This window comes from Dipodomys merriami, unplaced genomic scaffold, assembly GCF_024711535.1.
Source record: "Dipodomys merriami isolate MVZ:Mamm:240054 unplaced genomic scaffold, mDipMer1.0.p SCAF_177, whole genome shotgun sequence".
NCBI classification, from domain to species: domain Eukaryota; kingdom Metazoa; phylum Chordata; class Mammalia; order Rodentia; family Heteromyidae; genus Dipodomys; species Dipodomys merriami.
Window position 1 is genome coordinate 1,731,388 of NW_027203126.1, and position 15,139 is coordinate 1,746,526.

The 15,139-nt window shown below is 44.4% G+C and overlaps 1 protein-coding gene across 1 annotated transcript in view; it reads left to right on the top strand.

Annotated features, from left to right (window-relative positions):
- LOC138829862 (citron Rho-interacting kinase) overlaps nt 1-15,139 on the top strand; it is a 162,294-nt gene that overhangs the window by 43,944 nt on the left and 103,211 nt on the right. The window contains exon 8 of the mRNA XM_070026426.1: nt 13,929-14,112. Within this exon, the coding sequence (XP_069882527.1) occupies nt 13,929-14,112 (184 nt within the window). The remainder of the gene's footprint in view (nt 1-13,928; nt 14,113-15,139) is intronic.

The following is a 15,139-nucleotide window of genomic DNA, read 5'->3' on the forward strand; positions in this document are numbered from 1 at the left end:
GGATGGCCTAGAATCAGAGGATTTATAGTCTCAGAATGAATTGAAAGAACCTAGAATGTGCCCAATTGTCTGTTATTTTGAACAGGGGCTGTCAACTTCAGCACTGTTTGACATTTGGGGCCGGGTGATTCTCTGTTCTGGGGTTATTGAGTGAATGGCAGGAAGCTTAGCAGTGTCCCTGGCTTATACCCACAGCTGTCAGCAGCATCCTCCACCTGTGGTTGTGACAACCGGAGATGTCTGTAGACATTGCCCCATGTCCCTTGGAAGAGGGCATAATTATTGTCCCTAGCCAGGAACCATTTATTTTGAACTGTCTGGGTTGTAGTTACCAGGAAAAGAGAATGTTTTAGTCATCTGTTTTTTTGTCTGTGTGTGTGTGTGTGTGTGTGTGTGTGTGTGTGTGTGTGTGTGTGTGTGTGTGTGTGTGTGTGTGTGTGTGTGTGTGTGTGTGTGTGTGTGTGTGTGTGTGTGTGTGTGTGTGTGTGTGTGTGTGTGTGACTTTGGGGCCTCATACTTACTAAGCAGGTGTTCTACCACTTGAGCCACATACTCCCAGTCCTCTATTAATTTTCAGTCCTCTCTGAATTTTTCAAGATGGCTGTGCTATCAGACAGTGGCACTATTATCTGGGATGAGTGGGACCTTGCTGCTCAGGCTGTGGTCCATGGACCAACAGCATCAGCATCGCCTGGGAGCTTGTTAGAGATGCATAGATTCGGTCCTGCTAAGTCAGAAGCTGCATCTTAATGAGATCCCCAGGTGATGCCCAGGCACATTACAATTTAGGACGCAAAGATGAAGGAAGAAATTGGATCTGTCAGGCTTAGAGTTTCTCACTCATCTTTGTGGACCTTCCTCGTTTTGTTTTGTAGGCTCTGGGTGAGAGGAGTCTGCTTTTGGGCCAAGGACTCCCATGGGTAGATGGGACTGCTGGGATTGTTGGGTTTTATGCTCTGCTTTTGAGGAATTTAAAGCTTTTCTCTTAGATAGACATTATATCCTTCCTATCCTTCAGGATGATGATTTAACCTATTCTGTACTGTCTGATAGCAAAATGACATTTTCTTTTCTTTAACACCCACTTTACTATTGTCTCATAGTCACTTTTAATTAAGGCTGGATTGTTGTTCATTGATAGTATTATAGTGTCACAACAAAGGTAATGGAGCCAATAGTTGGTATTGTAGGAGCTGAACTCAGGGCTTCGTGATTCCAAATTTCCTTTGTATGTATGTATGTATGTATGTATGTATGTATGTATGTATGTATTTATTTTGTGTGTGTGTGGGGGGGGGAATTTTTTCTTCTTGAGATAAGGCTTTACTATATAGTCCAGGATGGCCTCAAACTTGAGGTCCTTCTGCCTCTTCCTTCTGAGTGCTGGGATTTTTAAGCCCTTGTCACCAGGCTTAGATCAGAAAGTCATTCTTTTTCTTTTTTTCTTCCAGAAAGTCATTCTTTATCAAATGTTATTATCATTTGCTTTTATTTTTTTGAAAAGGTGATGCAATCCATGGTAAAAAAACAACAATAACAACAACAACAAAAAAAACAACTCAGTGAGGGCTGGGAAGGTGACTCAGTGGTAGAGCGCTTGCCTTGCATGCATGCGACCCTGGATTCGATTCCTCAACACCACATAAGCAGAATGAAAAAAAAAGCCGGAAGTGGCGCTATGGCTCAAGTGGTAGAGTGCTAGCCTTGAGCTGAAGAGCTGAGGGACAGCGCCCAGGCCCAGAGTTCAGGCCCCACGATTGGACCTCCCCCAAAAAACAAAAAAAGCAAAAAAACTCAGTGATCTTGAAGATTATGCAGGGCTGGGAAGGTGGCTCAGTGGTAGAGCGCTTGCCTTGCATGCTCGAGGCCCTGGGTTCGATTCCTCAGCACCACATAAACAGAAAGAAAAAAGCCGGAAGTGGCGCTGTGGCTCAAGTGGTAGAGCGCTAGCCTTGAGCTGAAGAGCTGAGGGACAGTGCCCAGGCCCAGAGTTCAGGCCCCACGACCGGAAATAAAAAAGAAAAAAAATAGAAGATTATGCAGTGAAAAATGTTTCCCACCCCATTCCCAGTCCATCTTTAAAAGCAAATCCCTACCTTCCATGACATATAACTCTCCAGATGACTCTGTGCTAGTATAAACACCAGTATGCCTTGTATTCCTCTCAAGGTTTTCATACTGCTTCCCAAGAATTCAGGAGGGTTATTTCCCTGCATTGTTCACCGGAAGGAAGGGCTCATCTTCGCAAAACTACCTAACATAGGTAGCCTTTGGCTTCACTGTTTCGCCATTGATTTCTGATGAGCAGTATTCTCTTCTTTCCAAATGAGCCCTTTTCTGGTTTTTAACGTGAGTATTCCATGTGTGCATTTTAGAATTCTGCCTATAGAATAGCATCACCTCAATGACTGATGTACCTTGTGTGTTTCCTCCTTTATTTTGAGCTTTTTGTTGTTGTTGTTGTTAAAGGTCTGCTTATCTTGGAGGTCTCATCATTTGAGCAAGTGTTTGGCCATCTTGTGTTTACTAAACTATTTAGAGAAGGATGAAGATGGACTTCCCTGTTAGGCTTGGTTTGACCTTGAAATGCATCACCCTGTCAGACAGGACAATCAGTTCAGGGGCAGGAAGAAGTGAGAAGCTAAATCCACTGGGGTGCCAGGATAGAGGAGGGGAATCAGGAATCGCTGGGAGGATATTACAGTAGTGACGGGAGAAACTCAACGTGCAGGACCCAGAATCTGTGGGTACCACCTGCTGGAATATGAAAAGGACTAACAAGGAGATAGAGCCAGTACCTCTTATGGACTTAATGGAATATGCAGGGAATATTTATGTGTCTCTTGGGGACCATTCTGGTTTTAGGAGGCAAGTTATTTAAGAGGAGAAGATATGCTCAAAAGAGCTAAATTCTTATGAATTAGGATTATAGGATTTTCCCCCTGTCGTCTAAATTTAAACACGGAGTTCAGAGATATTTAAAATATATATTCTCCTTTATTCCACTATAAATGGATATAGCTCATGCTAGAGATAGTTGCAATATCAAGAAATAAAAATAAATAAGTATAGAAGTCTGAGCAAAAGTAGGGAAATAAAATCTGAGTTAAAAGTAAAATCAAACCAAGTACCAGTGGCTCACACCTGTAATCTTAGCTGTTCAGGAGGTTGAGATCTGAGGATCTCAGTTGGAAGCTGGCCTGGGCAGGAAAGTCTGTCGATTCCGTTTAGACACTGAAACAGCCAGAGGTAGAGCTGCGGCTCAAGTGGTAGAGCGTTAGTCTTGAGTAAAAATGCTCAGGGACAGAGTATAGGCCCTGAGGTCAAGCCCCAGCATTGGCACCAAAAAAAAAAAAAAAAAAAAAGTAATGAAGTTAGGCACTGGTGGCTCAGGCCTGTAATCCTGGCTACTCGGGAATCTGAGGATCAAGGTTCAAAACCAGCCAGGGCAGATAAAACAAAGATTTTACCTCCAATTAACTAGCAAAAATCTGGAAGTAGAAGTGTGACTTAAGTGGTAGGGCACCAGTCTTGAGCAGAAAAAACAACCTAAAAGTGCAAGATGCTGAGTTTAAAACCCAGTAACAGCTCCCTCCCCCCCTCCCCCAAAAAAGTGAAATCAATGGAGTTCTTATCATGTTGCTAGAGGTAGAATGATTTGGGATTATCCCTTGAAGAAAAAGTCAATAATGGTTTGTTCAGGAAAGACTCCATTTTCTGAATAGTGAGGTTCAGGGAATTTCACCATTGGGATTCTCATCTGTGAGCTGCCCTGATGTGGTGGGCCCCGAATTTCCATGCCTCCCAGCAGAAGCCAGTGGTGCAGTGTCAGATTACAGTTTTGGTAGATCAATTCTGTATGTGTCTGCCACATCTGAGGCTTGAACTCAGCACCTCATATTCTTGGTTGGCAGGTTTGCTCCCAGCTGGCACTCTACCACTTGAGCCACAGCTCTACTTCTAGCTTTTTAATTGGAGATAAGAAACTCTTATGTCTTGTGTCTTAGGGGGGCTTCCAGGTTTAATCCTCAGATCTCAGCTTCCTGAGTAGGTAGGACTAAAGGCATAAGCCACTGGAGGATAAATCTGTACTGGGAAGTTTGAACTCAAGTCTTCGTGCTTGCTTGCCAGGTACTTTACCACTGACCTACATTCCAGCTGGTAAATCAGTTCTAAACAAGGTAATCTTCCCAGCAGAAGGTAGGAAAATGGGGAATAGGTTTGTGAGAGAGTCCATAAATTGGAGTCCTCTACCCTTAAATTCTCACTTCACAAATAAGCAAATGCGGAAATGATTTGGCCAATGGTTCAAAATTATATTAAACATCTGGGCCTCTGTTCAGCAGCCAACTTTCTAATCAATTCTATGAAGTGTGCTGATTGCATTTACGCTCATTTTCTGAGGGTGGAGGTGGGGTAGAACTGAAGGGGAATGGCTGGCGGGAGTCACGGAGACGAAAGCCTGGGGACAGAGTAGGGGGACCAGGTGGTTCATGACAGAGAGTTTGGAAACAATTCTCTGCTGTGTCTCACTTCACAGGAAATAAACTTGGCCCGGTCTGCTCATATCTGGTGGAGGAACATTCAGTTCTAGTACTGGCAGTTTGGGATTTAAGTTGACCTTTCCTGTCCTTGAAAATTCTCCCTTATAAAGGATATATGCAAAGAATGGATAGCCCCATGTTGCACTTAGCAAGGGGCGACACAACTTTTGGTGGAGGCAAATTTGTCCTTTCTCCAGCCCCGTCAGAGGCTGCTGGGAGAAAGGAGGGCAGGACTGGTCAATTGGCCAAATGCCTGCCAACTCTGGATGTCGGTAGTAAGAGAGGGCATGTAGAGCTTGGGTCTTACATTTGAGGGATAGTAGAAGCCTGACCTTCTAGTAAAAACAACTCCAAAGCTGGGTGCCAGTGGCTCATGCCTGTAATCCTAGCTACTCAGGAGGCTGAGATCTGAGGATCACGGTTCAAAGCCAGCCCCGGCAGGGAAGTCCTTAAGACTCTTATTTCCAATTAATCACCAGAAAACCGGAAGTGGTGCCACGGCTCAATTGGTAGAACACTAGCCTTGAGCTGAAGAGCACAGGGACAGTGCCAAAGCCCAGAGTTCAAGACGCAGGACTGACCAAACAAACAAACAAACAACAACAAAAGCTCTGTGTTCCTCTTCCATGTGGGGGAAGTGACTAAAAGGAAGACAAGATATGTCATGCTTATGAGATAAAGGGGACTGAATAGGTAGCTCTTGACCAAGAAAGGAGCAAGGATAAAAAAAGGTCCCTCCCAACAATTGGAAACAGCTTTATTGAAGAATAATAGACACAGATGAGCTACAGATATTTTAAGTTATGGTTTAAATGCAGTGACACGTGTATAAACTGTGAAGTCATCATCAGACGCAAATTAACAAATATGTCCATCATCCCCAAAGATTTAGCTTCTCCCCAGCCTGGTTACCCACAGCTCTCTTGGCTGGCTACTGTGGCTTTTCTAAAGTAGCTCTCTTCTCCACTTCAGTTTCTCAAAGATTCCTTTTAATCAACTCTTGAGATTCAATCACCTTCCATGACTGTCCTGCAGGAACGTACAGAAAACTCACTGCCTGCCTGCCCATTGGCCACTTGCCACTGTTCATTTTCTGTGTGCTTCGCTTTTCACGCCCACATGCTCACCTCTAATGACATCTGTAGCTTCTTCACTTATTTCCTGGCTCTCTCCATCCTACCTCATTTTCATAGCATTGCATTTGTCAGTTAAAGAGCTGGGAGCTGGAATGAAGTCGAAAATGTCTCTGGTTTCATAGTATTGACTGTCCGCCAGGTTCAAGGCACAGTCCTGATTCACTGCATCACTATACAGTGTGTATCGACGTGCCTTGTGCTTATGACACTGTGCTTGGCTGTTAAGTCATGTCTACTGTCATATGCAGCTTTGTTACCTATATTGTCTGTATCCTACATTGATGGTTCAACATATAAGAATTTTATTAGGCTTCGCTTGCTCTCCCTTTCCTTTTTCTCTTTCCTCCCACCCTCTTTCTTTCCCTTCCTTTTTTGCTCTTTTCCTTGTTTCCTTCTTGTTTTTGAGATAATGTCTTGCTTTTGTAGCCCAGGCTGCCTCAGCTTCCCGAGAGCCATGATTATAGACATCTATCACCATGCCTGGGCTTTTTTTTTCTTTATAAATAATGTCATTTCTTCATGACTCATTGGATGCTCTGAGGTACATCAATCCTTAGGTTTCCTCACAGTGGCATATTGCATGGAGTTGTACATCAGGGCTAAGAAATGACCTCACATGGAAGGTTCTTGTTATTCACTCATTTGGTTGATGAAATAGACATTAAACATCGAATAAGGACAGCCAGGCATTGTTCTCTGTTTTAGGTCTATCATAGAGAACTCAGTAATGTCCTTCTCATTATGGGCTTTGTGCTTCAGTGCAGAAAGGCAATAAACACTAGACCCAAATCAGAAAATCTTTTATGGTTTTAATCTTAACATTTGTCTGAACAAGAGTAACTGGCGCTCAATGGGACACATATTAATTAGAAGCAGGGCCAAGAGGACAAATCCATTTAGTTTGGTTTGCGTTTTGTTTTTGGAAAAAATATTTTTGAAGACGATAAATTTTCCCCTCAATGCTTTTTAATGAATGTCAGGATTTTTAAAAAAATGAGAGGGAATTTATAGAAGAGAAATTAACTACAGTTCTTAAAATAGCTCTTTGTTGCTGAAAGCCTTGTTCTGCTGTCTACCTTTAGAAAACGACAAAAGAAAGCCAAAAAGTGACTTGTGCCGCCTGTGCCACGAAAGAGAATATTCCCCGATGCCACCCAAAATAGGTTGATTTCTTAAAAAAAATATATACAGGGATTTTTTTTTTCTATTTTTCTTAGTGATGTTTACCAATGAGCAAAAGAGCTTAATATATGGCTTCTCATTGTTATTAATGAATGTGGTGGGTATGTGGTAATGAGGGAAGCTGATTTCATAATATTATATCAAAAATATAAATATAGGTACTCATTAACATAATTTTCAGACAGAATAATCTTGACTTTTAAAGACTCTCCATTTAACTCAATCACCAAGAGCTTTCTTTATGGCTTGTATTATGTTAGGCATTCTCTTTACAAGACTTGTGTTCAGTCCATTTCATTAAATATTTTCTCATTAAGTTTTGTATACCAGCCTGGTGCAAGTGACTCACGCCTGTAATCCTAGCTACCTGGGAGGCTGAGATCTGAGGATTGCAGTTCAAAGCCAGCCTGGGCAGGAAAATCTGTGGGATTCTTATCTCCAGTTAATTATAGAAAAAGCTACAAGTGGTGCTATGGCTCAAATGGTAGAGTGCTCAGGCCTAGAGTTCAAGCCCCAGGACTGCCCCCTGCCCTCCCAACTATATATGTATAGTATACCTATTATGTACCTGGCACTGTATTATATGGTGGAGTACCACGTGTACCTACATCAGTGTAGATTCAAGCCTTTTCAGTATGATTTGAATTTCAGTGACCTATTCCTCTTTTCCCCTTTTTCCTTCTCTTCCTTTTCCCTCTCTCTTTCTCTTCCTCCCTCCTCCCTTCCTTCATTTTTCTTCCCTTCTTCCTTCCTCCCTCCCTCCCTCCCTCCTTTTTGTTTTAGGGATTGTACTCTATCACTGAGCTACAGACCCAGCCCCAATACCTTTTGTAAGATAGTGCGTGCACACACACATACACCATACACATTTTATGAGGATCAAAAAAGAAACATCTGTAAGACAAAGGGACAGAAGAATTAGCCCCTAAGATAGATGTGGTCTTCAGCTTAGTAGGTTTTAGACATGACCAAGTTTTTAAGCAATTAAAATGTGGCATACAGATTTTAAGTAGTTTTCTATTTCCTATTGTCATGTTTTTACTTAGAAGTGTACTGAGCTGGGCATGTTCACACATGCCTGTAAATCCTAGCCTTTAGGAGGCTGAGGTTGGGGAATCAAGAGTTTGAGGCCAACCTGGGCTACATCATGAGACTGTCTCAAAAAAAAAAAAGAGAGAGAGTCGGAGCTGGGGGCTCACGCCTGTAATTCTAGCTACTCAGGAGGCTGAGATCTGAGGATCGTGGTTCAAAGCCAGTCCGGGCAGGAAAAGTCTGTGAGACTCTTATCTCTAATAAACCACCAGAAAATCAGAAGTGGTGCTGTGGCTCAAGTGGTAGAGCGCTAGCCTTGAGCTGAAGAGCTGAAGGATAGCACCCAGACCCAGAATTCAAGCCCCACCACTGCCAAAACAAACAACAACAACAACAACAAAAGCCAGCTCACAGGCAGTGTTGACAACTGGTAGTCTATAGAACATGCTTGGTGCACTGAAGTTCTGTGTGATTTCTTTGGATCTCACTGCTGTTTTGCTGAGTTTCTCTTCAGCTATGCCTAATCTGCTGCTATTTAATATCTTTGCTGAGTCCCCCTCCTAGCCCCCACCCTCATCCACCCCTTGAGTAGCTAGGATTACAGGCCTGAGCCACTGGCGCCCAGCCATTTGCTGAGGTTTAAACTTTAAGTTCAGTCACAATATTTTTTATCACTGAAAGTTTTTTTCTTTTTTCTCTTTTCAAATGTGTTTAGTTCTTTTTCAGAGTGTCTTATTGTTGGATTAGAATTTCTGCTAATAGGCTAAAATTAAGTTTGTATTATGGTGCATTTTAGGTTGCTGTTTGTTTGTTTTTTTTTAATTAATTTATGTATTGAGATAGGATCCTGCTCTGTTACCCAGGTTGATCTCTTGGGCTCCAGTGATCTTCCTGCTGGGACTACAGGAATACATCCATGCTCCTTACTTAGATTTTTACACACACACACACACACACACACACACACACACACACACACACACACACACACACACACACACACACACACACACACACACACACACACACACACACACACACACACACACACACACACACACACACACACACACACACACACACACACACACACACACACACACACACACACACACACACGTGTTTTTGGAGAGCTGACTCTCCCATTTCTTTTTTTTTCTTTCTTTTTTTGCTGGTCCTAGGGCTTGAACTCAGGGCCTGGGCCCTGTTCCTGAGCCTCTTTGTGCTCAACCATTGAGCCACATTGCACTTCTGGCTTTTTATTTTGAGTAGTTTATTGGTGCTAAGAATCTCTTGGGGAGTTTTCTGCCCAGGCTGGCTTTGAACTTCAATCCTCAGATCTCACTCTCCTGAGTGGTTAGGATTACAAGTGTGAGCCACCTGCACTTGATTTCCCATTTCTTATACTGTACTCCTTCATGGTTCTAACCTTGGGTGTTTTATTTTCCGTGATCAGTGTAGTTTTTATTTTTATATTGTGAAATAATTTCTGGTAGGAATTTATATGTGTATTTGTATGAGGGTGGGGAGAGAAGAGGGAGAGGAGGAGAAAGGGGAGAGATAAGAGAGAAGGGAGAGAGGGGAGAGAAGGGAGAGGGACTTTATGTGTCCTGGGTTGTGAAGGTATTTGTGGTTATCCTCCACTCATGGCTGCGGATGTACTAAGGGCTCAGTGATCCTAAGCCAGGATCCTTGTTAATTTCCCAGTTGTAAATGTCGGCACCTACCCAAGGCTGCAGCTTTTTACTGGCTGCTGTATCCCTTTCCCACTAAAGGGACAAGAGTGAGCATCTCCTCACTTTGTAGAGAGTAGATGTTTTCTAGTTCCTTCACTTCTCTTTAAGATGTATTTTTTTCCCTTGCATATGGGTGGCCCTCAGAGGCCTTCCTTTTCAGAGTTCCTCTTGTACTTCACTTCACTTGTTTAGCTTTAAATCTATTCCTTGACTACCTGACTTGTTACCCGTTGCTCCGCCCTCCCTCCCCCCCTCTCCTGTTTTTATATATATATTTTAATATATTTTACTTTTGGCAGTGCTAGGGTTTTTTTTTTTTTTTGTCGGTCGTGGGGCTTGAACTCTGGGCTTGGGTGCTGTCCCTCAGCTCTTCAGCTCAAGGCGAGTGCTCTACCACTTGAGCTACAGCGCCACTTCCGGTTTTCTGGTGGTTTATTGGAGATAGGAGTCTCATGGTCTTTCCTGCCCGGGCTGGCTTTGAACCGCGATCCTCAGATCTCAGCCTCCTGAGTAGCTAGGATTACAGGCGTGAGCCACCAGCGCCCGGCAGTGCTAGGGTTTTTGAACTTAGAGCCTTGGGTTTGCTAGGTTGGAAGGATCTTGGTGAGCCACACCTCCTAGCTCTGTTTTTCACTGGTTATTTTTAGGAGGATCGTGATTCCTGCCCAGGCAGGCACCTGAGCCTTCATTCACCTACTTTTAGACTCTCTGTCCTTGCTGTGACTAGAATCACAGATGAGGACCACCTGTTCAGCTTCCTTTCTTTTCTTTAATTAAATTATTATTATTATTGTTGTTGTTTATGTGGTACTGAGGAATTGAACCCAGGGCTTCATGCATGCTAGGCAAGCACTCTACCACTGAGCCACCTTCCCAGCCTCAGCCTCCTTTCTGTGGAAATCTCACAGACTTAACCTCCTTGGGCTAGCTTGGGACCTGAGTCCTCTACTGCTTCCCAGGTAGCTTGGGATGACAGATACTTGCCACTGCTCCCAGCTGAGGGATGAGAAAGGGGTCTTGTGAACTTTGTTGCCCAGGCTGGCCTTGAACCTCAGTCCTCCCATTCTCAGTCTCCCAAGCAGCCAGGATTACAGATGTGAGTCAGCCAGCTGGTGTATTTCACATTGACTTCTCCTCCCTCTTAACTCGAAAGTGATCTTGAGCGTGATGGAGTTTTATAGATGAATCTCATTTTATAGTTACAGAAATTCAAATCATAATTATTTCAGTGAACGTGGCTCCTACCCCTCCATTAATCATATTCCTCACTTAGAAATGAAATTCTATTTTAGTCGCTAAAAGATAAATTAGTATATAGTGGAAAGGGAATTAAACTTCTGCTTGGAATTAAATGATACGATAGGATTAACATAAACATTCACCTTGATGGGTCTGTGCTTCTCAAAGAAAGAACATTCACTATAGATTCTGCTGTATCTCAATAGGTTCTGATTACTACAAGATCTGCCATAATTATGTACCTTATGTGAGCAATAATTGTAATGATAATAATAATGACAATAGAGGTAATTTTTATGGGATGTTTACTCATGCTAAGAACTGTGTTGATATAGATTATTTCCTTCCAACAGCCTGTTTATGTGTGGATATTTGCACACCTGTACTGGGGCTTGAACTCAAGATCTTCCACCTGCTTGTTCTTTTGTTGTTGTTGTTGTTGTTTTTTGTTTTTTTGCTCAAGCCTAGTGCTCTACTACTTGAGCCATGTCTCTAGTTCTGGCTTTATGTTAGTTAATTGGATATAAGAACCTTTTAGATTTGTCTGCCTGGACTGGTTTTGAACCTGTATCCGCAAATTCCAGCCTCCTGAGTAGCTAGGATTATAGGCAGGAGCTACCAGCACCTGGCTCCAACAGCCTCCTGAGGTAGTTATTTTCACATAGTACCCAAGGCTTAGAGAGGTTAAGTGTCTTTCCCAGGGTTACACAGCTGACAAGTGTCAGAGGTTGGATTGGAACTGAGATCCAGCCCATGTGTTTCCATCTTAGCATAGTCTGAAAATCTCTCTCCAACATTTTATGTCTTTATCTGAGTTTCTTTATTTGGGGTTAGGAAAAATTCTCTTTTGTATTTTTTTTTTTTTTTTGGTCGGTCGTGGGGCTTGAACTCTGGGCCTGGGTGTTATCCTTCAGCTCTTCAGCTCAAGGCTAGCACTCTACCACTTGAGCCATAGCACCACTTCTGGTTTTCTGGTGGTTTATTAGAGATAAGAGTCTCACAGACTTTTCCTGCCTGTGGCTTTGAACCACAATCCTCAGATCTCAGCCACCTGAGTAGCTAGGATTACAGACGTGAGCTACTGGTGCCCGGCTTGTATTTTTGTTTTGTTTTGTTTTGTTTTGTTGTGAGGCTTGAACTCCAGGCCTGGGAGCTGTTCCTGAGCTTTTCGGCTCAATGTTAGCACTCTACCACTGAACCATAGTCCACTTCCAGTTTTCTGGTGGAGATAAGAATCTCTTGGGCTTTCCTGCCTGGGCTGGCTTTGAACCACAGTTCTCAGATCTCAGCCTCCTGAGTAGCTAGGATTATGGGTGTGAGCCACTGGCACTGGCTTCTTTTTGATTCTTATAAATTTTAATTTGCATTTACTTTTTTTTAAAGAAGGAATTGAGTAATTGCAATTATATTGGATTTGAGCCTGCATTGTAGGTAGACATGGGATGTGAGCTAAATTTTCTCTCCATCAGCTAATTTCAAATATTAACAGGTAGATTCTGACACTCACAGAGAAGATTTACATTCCCTTGAGAGAGCTTGGGGGTGTTAAATAATTTTCTGGGAGTGCACACTGTACATCGTTGCTCTTCCTGCATTTCCCACCTTAGCTCAGTGTACCTGGAGCTCTGAGAATATTCTCTGTACTTCCCAGAGGCAGGCCGACTTCTGGCTTCCTCTCTCCTCTGCATCCCTCCATGGCTCCCTATTTCTCAGCGCTGCCCTCTGGGTGGTTGTCATGAAGAAAGCTTTGGAAACAGCCAGTTTCTTTAGCATGTAAGCAGAGTACAGCTCATATCTAGCACACAAGCTTTGTCCAGAAAACGAAGAGTTAAAAAAGAAGAAGAAAAAAAAGTCTGGGCCATGAAGGGCTGTGACAACTGTCCTTAGGGGGAGCTCTAGCGAGCCCTGGCGGACAGTGACTCATGCTGCTCTGCCACTCAGATCGGCATTGGTCCCTGCCACGCAGCGGCCAGGTGGGTTTACAGCCAGAGCACGCAGCAGCAGCAGCAGCAGCAGCAGCAGCAACAGCACCCCCCTCAAGTGGGGAACATGCAGCCTGCACTGCGGGGAATGTGATGCCCGCTGGCCAACTTCCCCTGGCTCAGCCCACCACGGACGCCCCAGCTTGCAGCCATGGCAACGCTTGTGGCCAGAGACACTCCTGGGAGCCCCTGGCGATGGGCAGCATTCTGGTGACGGATGGATCAGTGTCCACCTCCTAGACCAAGAGAGCTTAGTAGGTCGGCAGAAAACGGAGAGGATGTGATGCCATAAGGAGGTAGGAACCCCGCTGCAGATGTCTGCGTGCAACCCACTGTCTGCGCACGGGGTGCTGGAGATCAAAGGGAGGAACTTTATTTGGCTGGCACTTCATTATGCTGATGAAACTGCAGTGGATTTGATGGCATGAATGTGTTAGGGAGGAGGGAGAATGAATTAAAAACAAACAAACAAACAAAAAGTGGTTAATAAGATCTGAGTAGGCTCATGTAGAAATGAATGAACCAGACTGCAGTGGTACCTTAGCATGAGTTCCAGAACCTCCCAGATCCTTCCATTCCCTTTAGTCTACCAACACTGTAGCCATTCCACCTCAGTTCAGCGCTGAGCACTAACTATTAATAATTTAGATCTGTCTGGAAGAGAGGGACTAAATAGGTTTAGGTTCATCTGGCATGCTGGTACTGACCTGCTGATGCTCTGGAAATAATCAGGAAGAAAAGCAGAAGAAGTCACAGACTTGCCCAAGTGCTTTCTTCGGACCAAGTGACCTGTCTGAGTTTATCCTTTGCTTCCCCCCCCCCCCCATCTTGGGGGGGGGGGAGCTCAGGCTGTCTGCGGGTTGGTGGCCATGTTGGCAGGGAAGGGGTTAATCTCTTGTTGCTGTAGGAGCTGAGGCTGGGTCTGCCTCTGTGAGGAGCTAGATTGAAAGCAGGCGCTGCAGTGCTGTCGCTGGCGCCCGAGGAGTAAGACGCTTTTTTCTTCTCTCCCGCAACAGTGTGGAATCCATCTGAATTCTCCTCTCTCCCCCTTCTTGTTTTTTTTTTCTCTTTAACCAGCTCCTCCCCCCTTCGTTCCCACCCTCAAGTCTGATGATGACACCTCCAATTTTGATGAACCAGAGAAGAATTCGTGGGTTTCGTCCACTCCGTGCCAGTTGAGCCCCCCGGGTTTCTCTGGTGAAGAACTGCCGTTTGTGGGGTTTTCGTACAGCAAGGCACTGGGGATTCTTGGTAGATCTGAGTAAGTGAAAATTTGACTTTCGGAGGGACCTGCATTGATGCATTGCCATACAGTGCCAAAGGTGGTGGTGGTGGGGGGGAGGGTTGGGGGAGTGCCACAGAGGGAAGTGCTGATCTGCATTTGGAAAGCAGTCTATCTACCTGTTTAGGATTGAGGGAGGGATGCTAGGTGGTTAATCTTCTCATCTTGCAGCATGTAAGGTAACCTGTGCCTCTTCATGCCCCATCCTCATTGCCAATTGGGCACTTTGGGTTAGTTTTTCCGTCTTTAGTGTTCTTCAGAGGAAAGGAGAGACTGGGAGATTCCTAGCAGTACAAATCCTCGGTCAAAGAGGAACAGTGCAGGAGTTAAACAGAATTGCCCATCTCTGTGTCCATCCGTGCATCTGTCTATCTCAAGTGGGTGGATGGTTGCTATCTTGACTCTGTTGGAAGCCTTCTAACCCCCCTCCCGTCTCATAAGCTAAAGGGTTTCCTGAGGGGTTTAACTGAGCTGCAAGTGGCTGAAGCCGAGCTCTAACAGAGAAACGATGCTCGGCTCTTCTCCAAGTATGCTGTGAGATCAGAGAGCTGGGAGCTGGGAGGAGAGCTCGGGCAGCCAGAGAAAGCCCTGTTCCTGTGAGCTAGGAGTGTGATGTCGTTGATTCACAGACCCCCAGCTTCACAGAGGGGGTCTAACCCACCCCCTACCAGGAAACTAGAAAATGGACATGGAACTCATCACTGCAAGCCTCTTGACCTAGAAGGTCTTCCCTCCATTCTTCTTAAAGCTATTGAAACATGCATTAACACAGTGCTTGAGTTAGAGGGTCTTGGCTTGCAGCCTTCCTAGAATTTCTGTGAAACGCAGTAGCCTCTGGATGGAGGAGCTTGGTGACATTCTGTTTTTGGAGAGCAAGTTTTCCCAGGAGGGTTTTGCACCAGCTCTGCTGTTCCCCAGATACCCTGGCTCCTTCCCTCCAATGCTCTCGGGGGCAAGGTTGGGTAATTAATTAATGAGGAGAAGAGCAGAATTTGGTTTTCTCCTT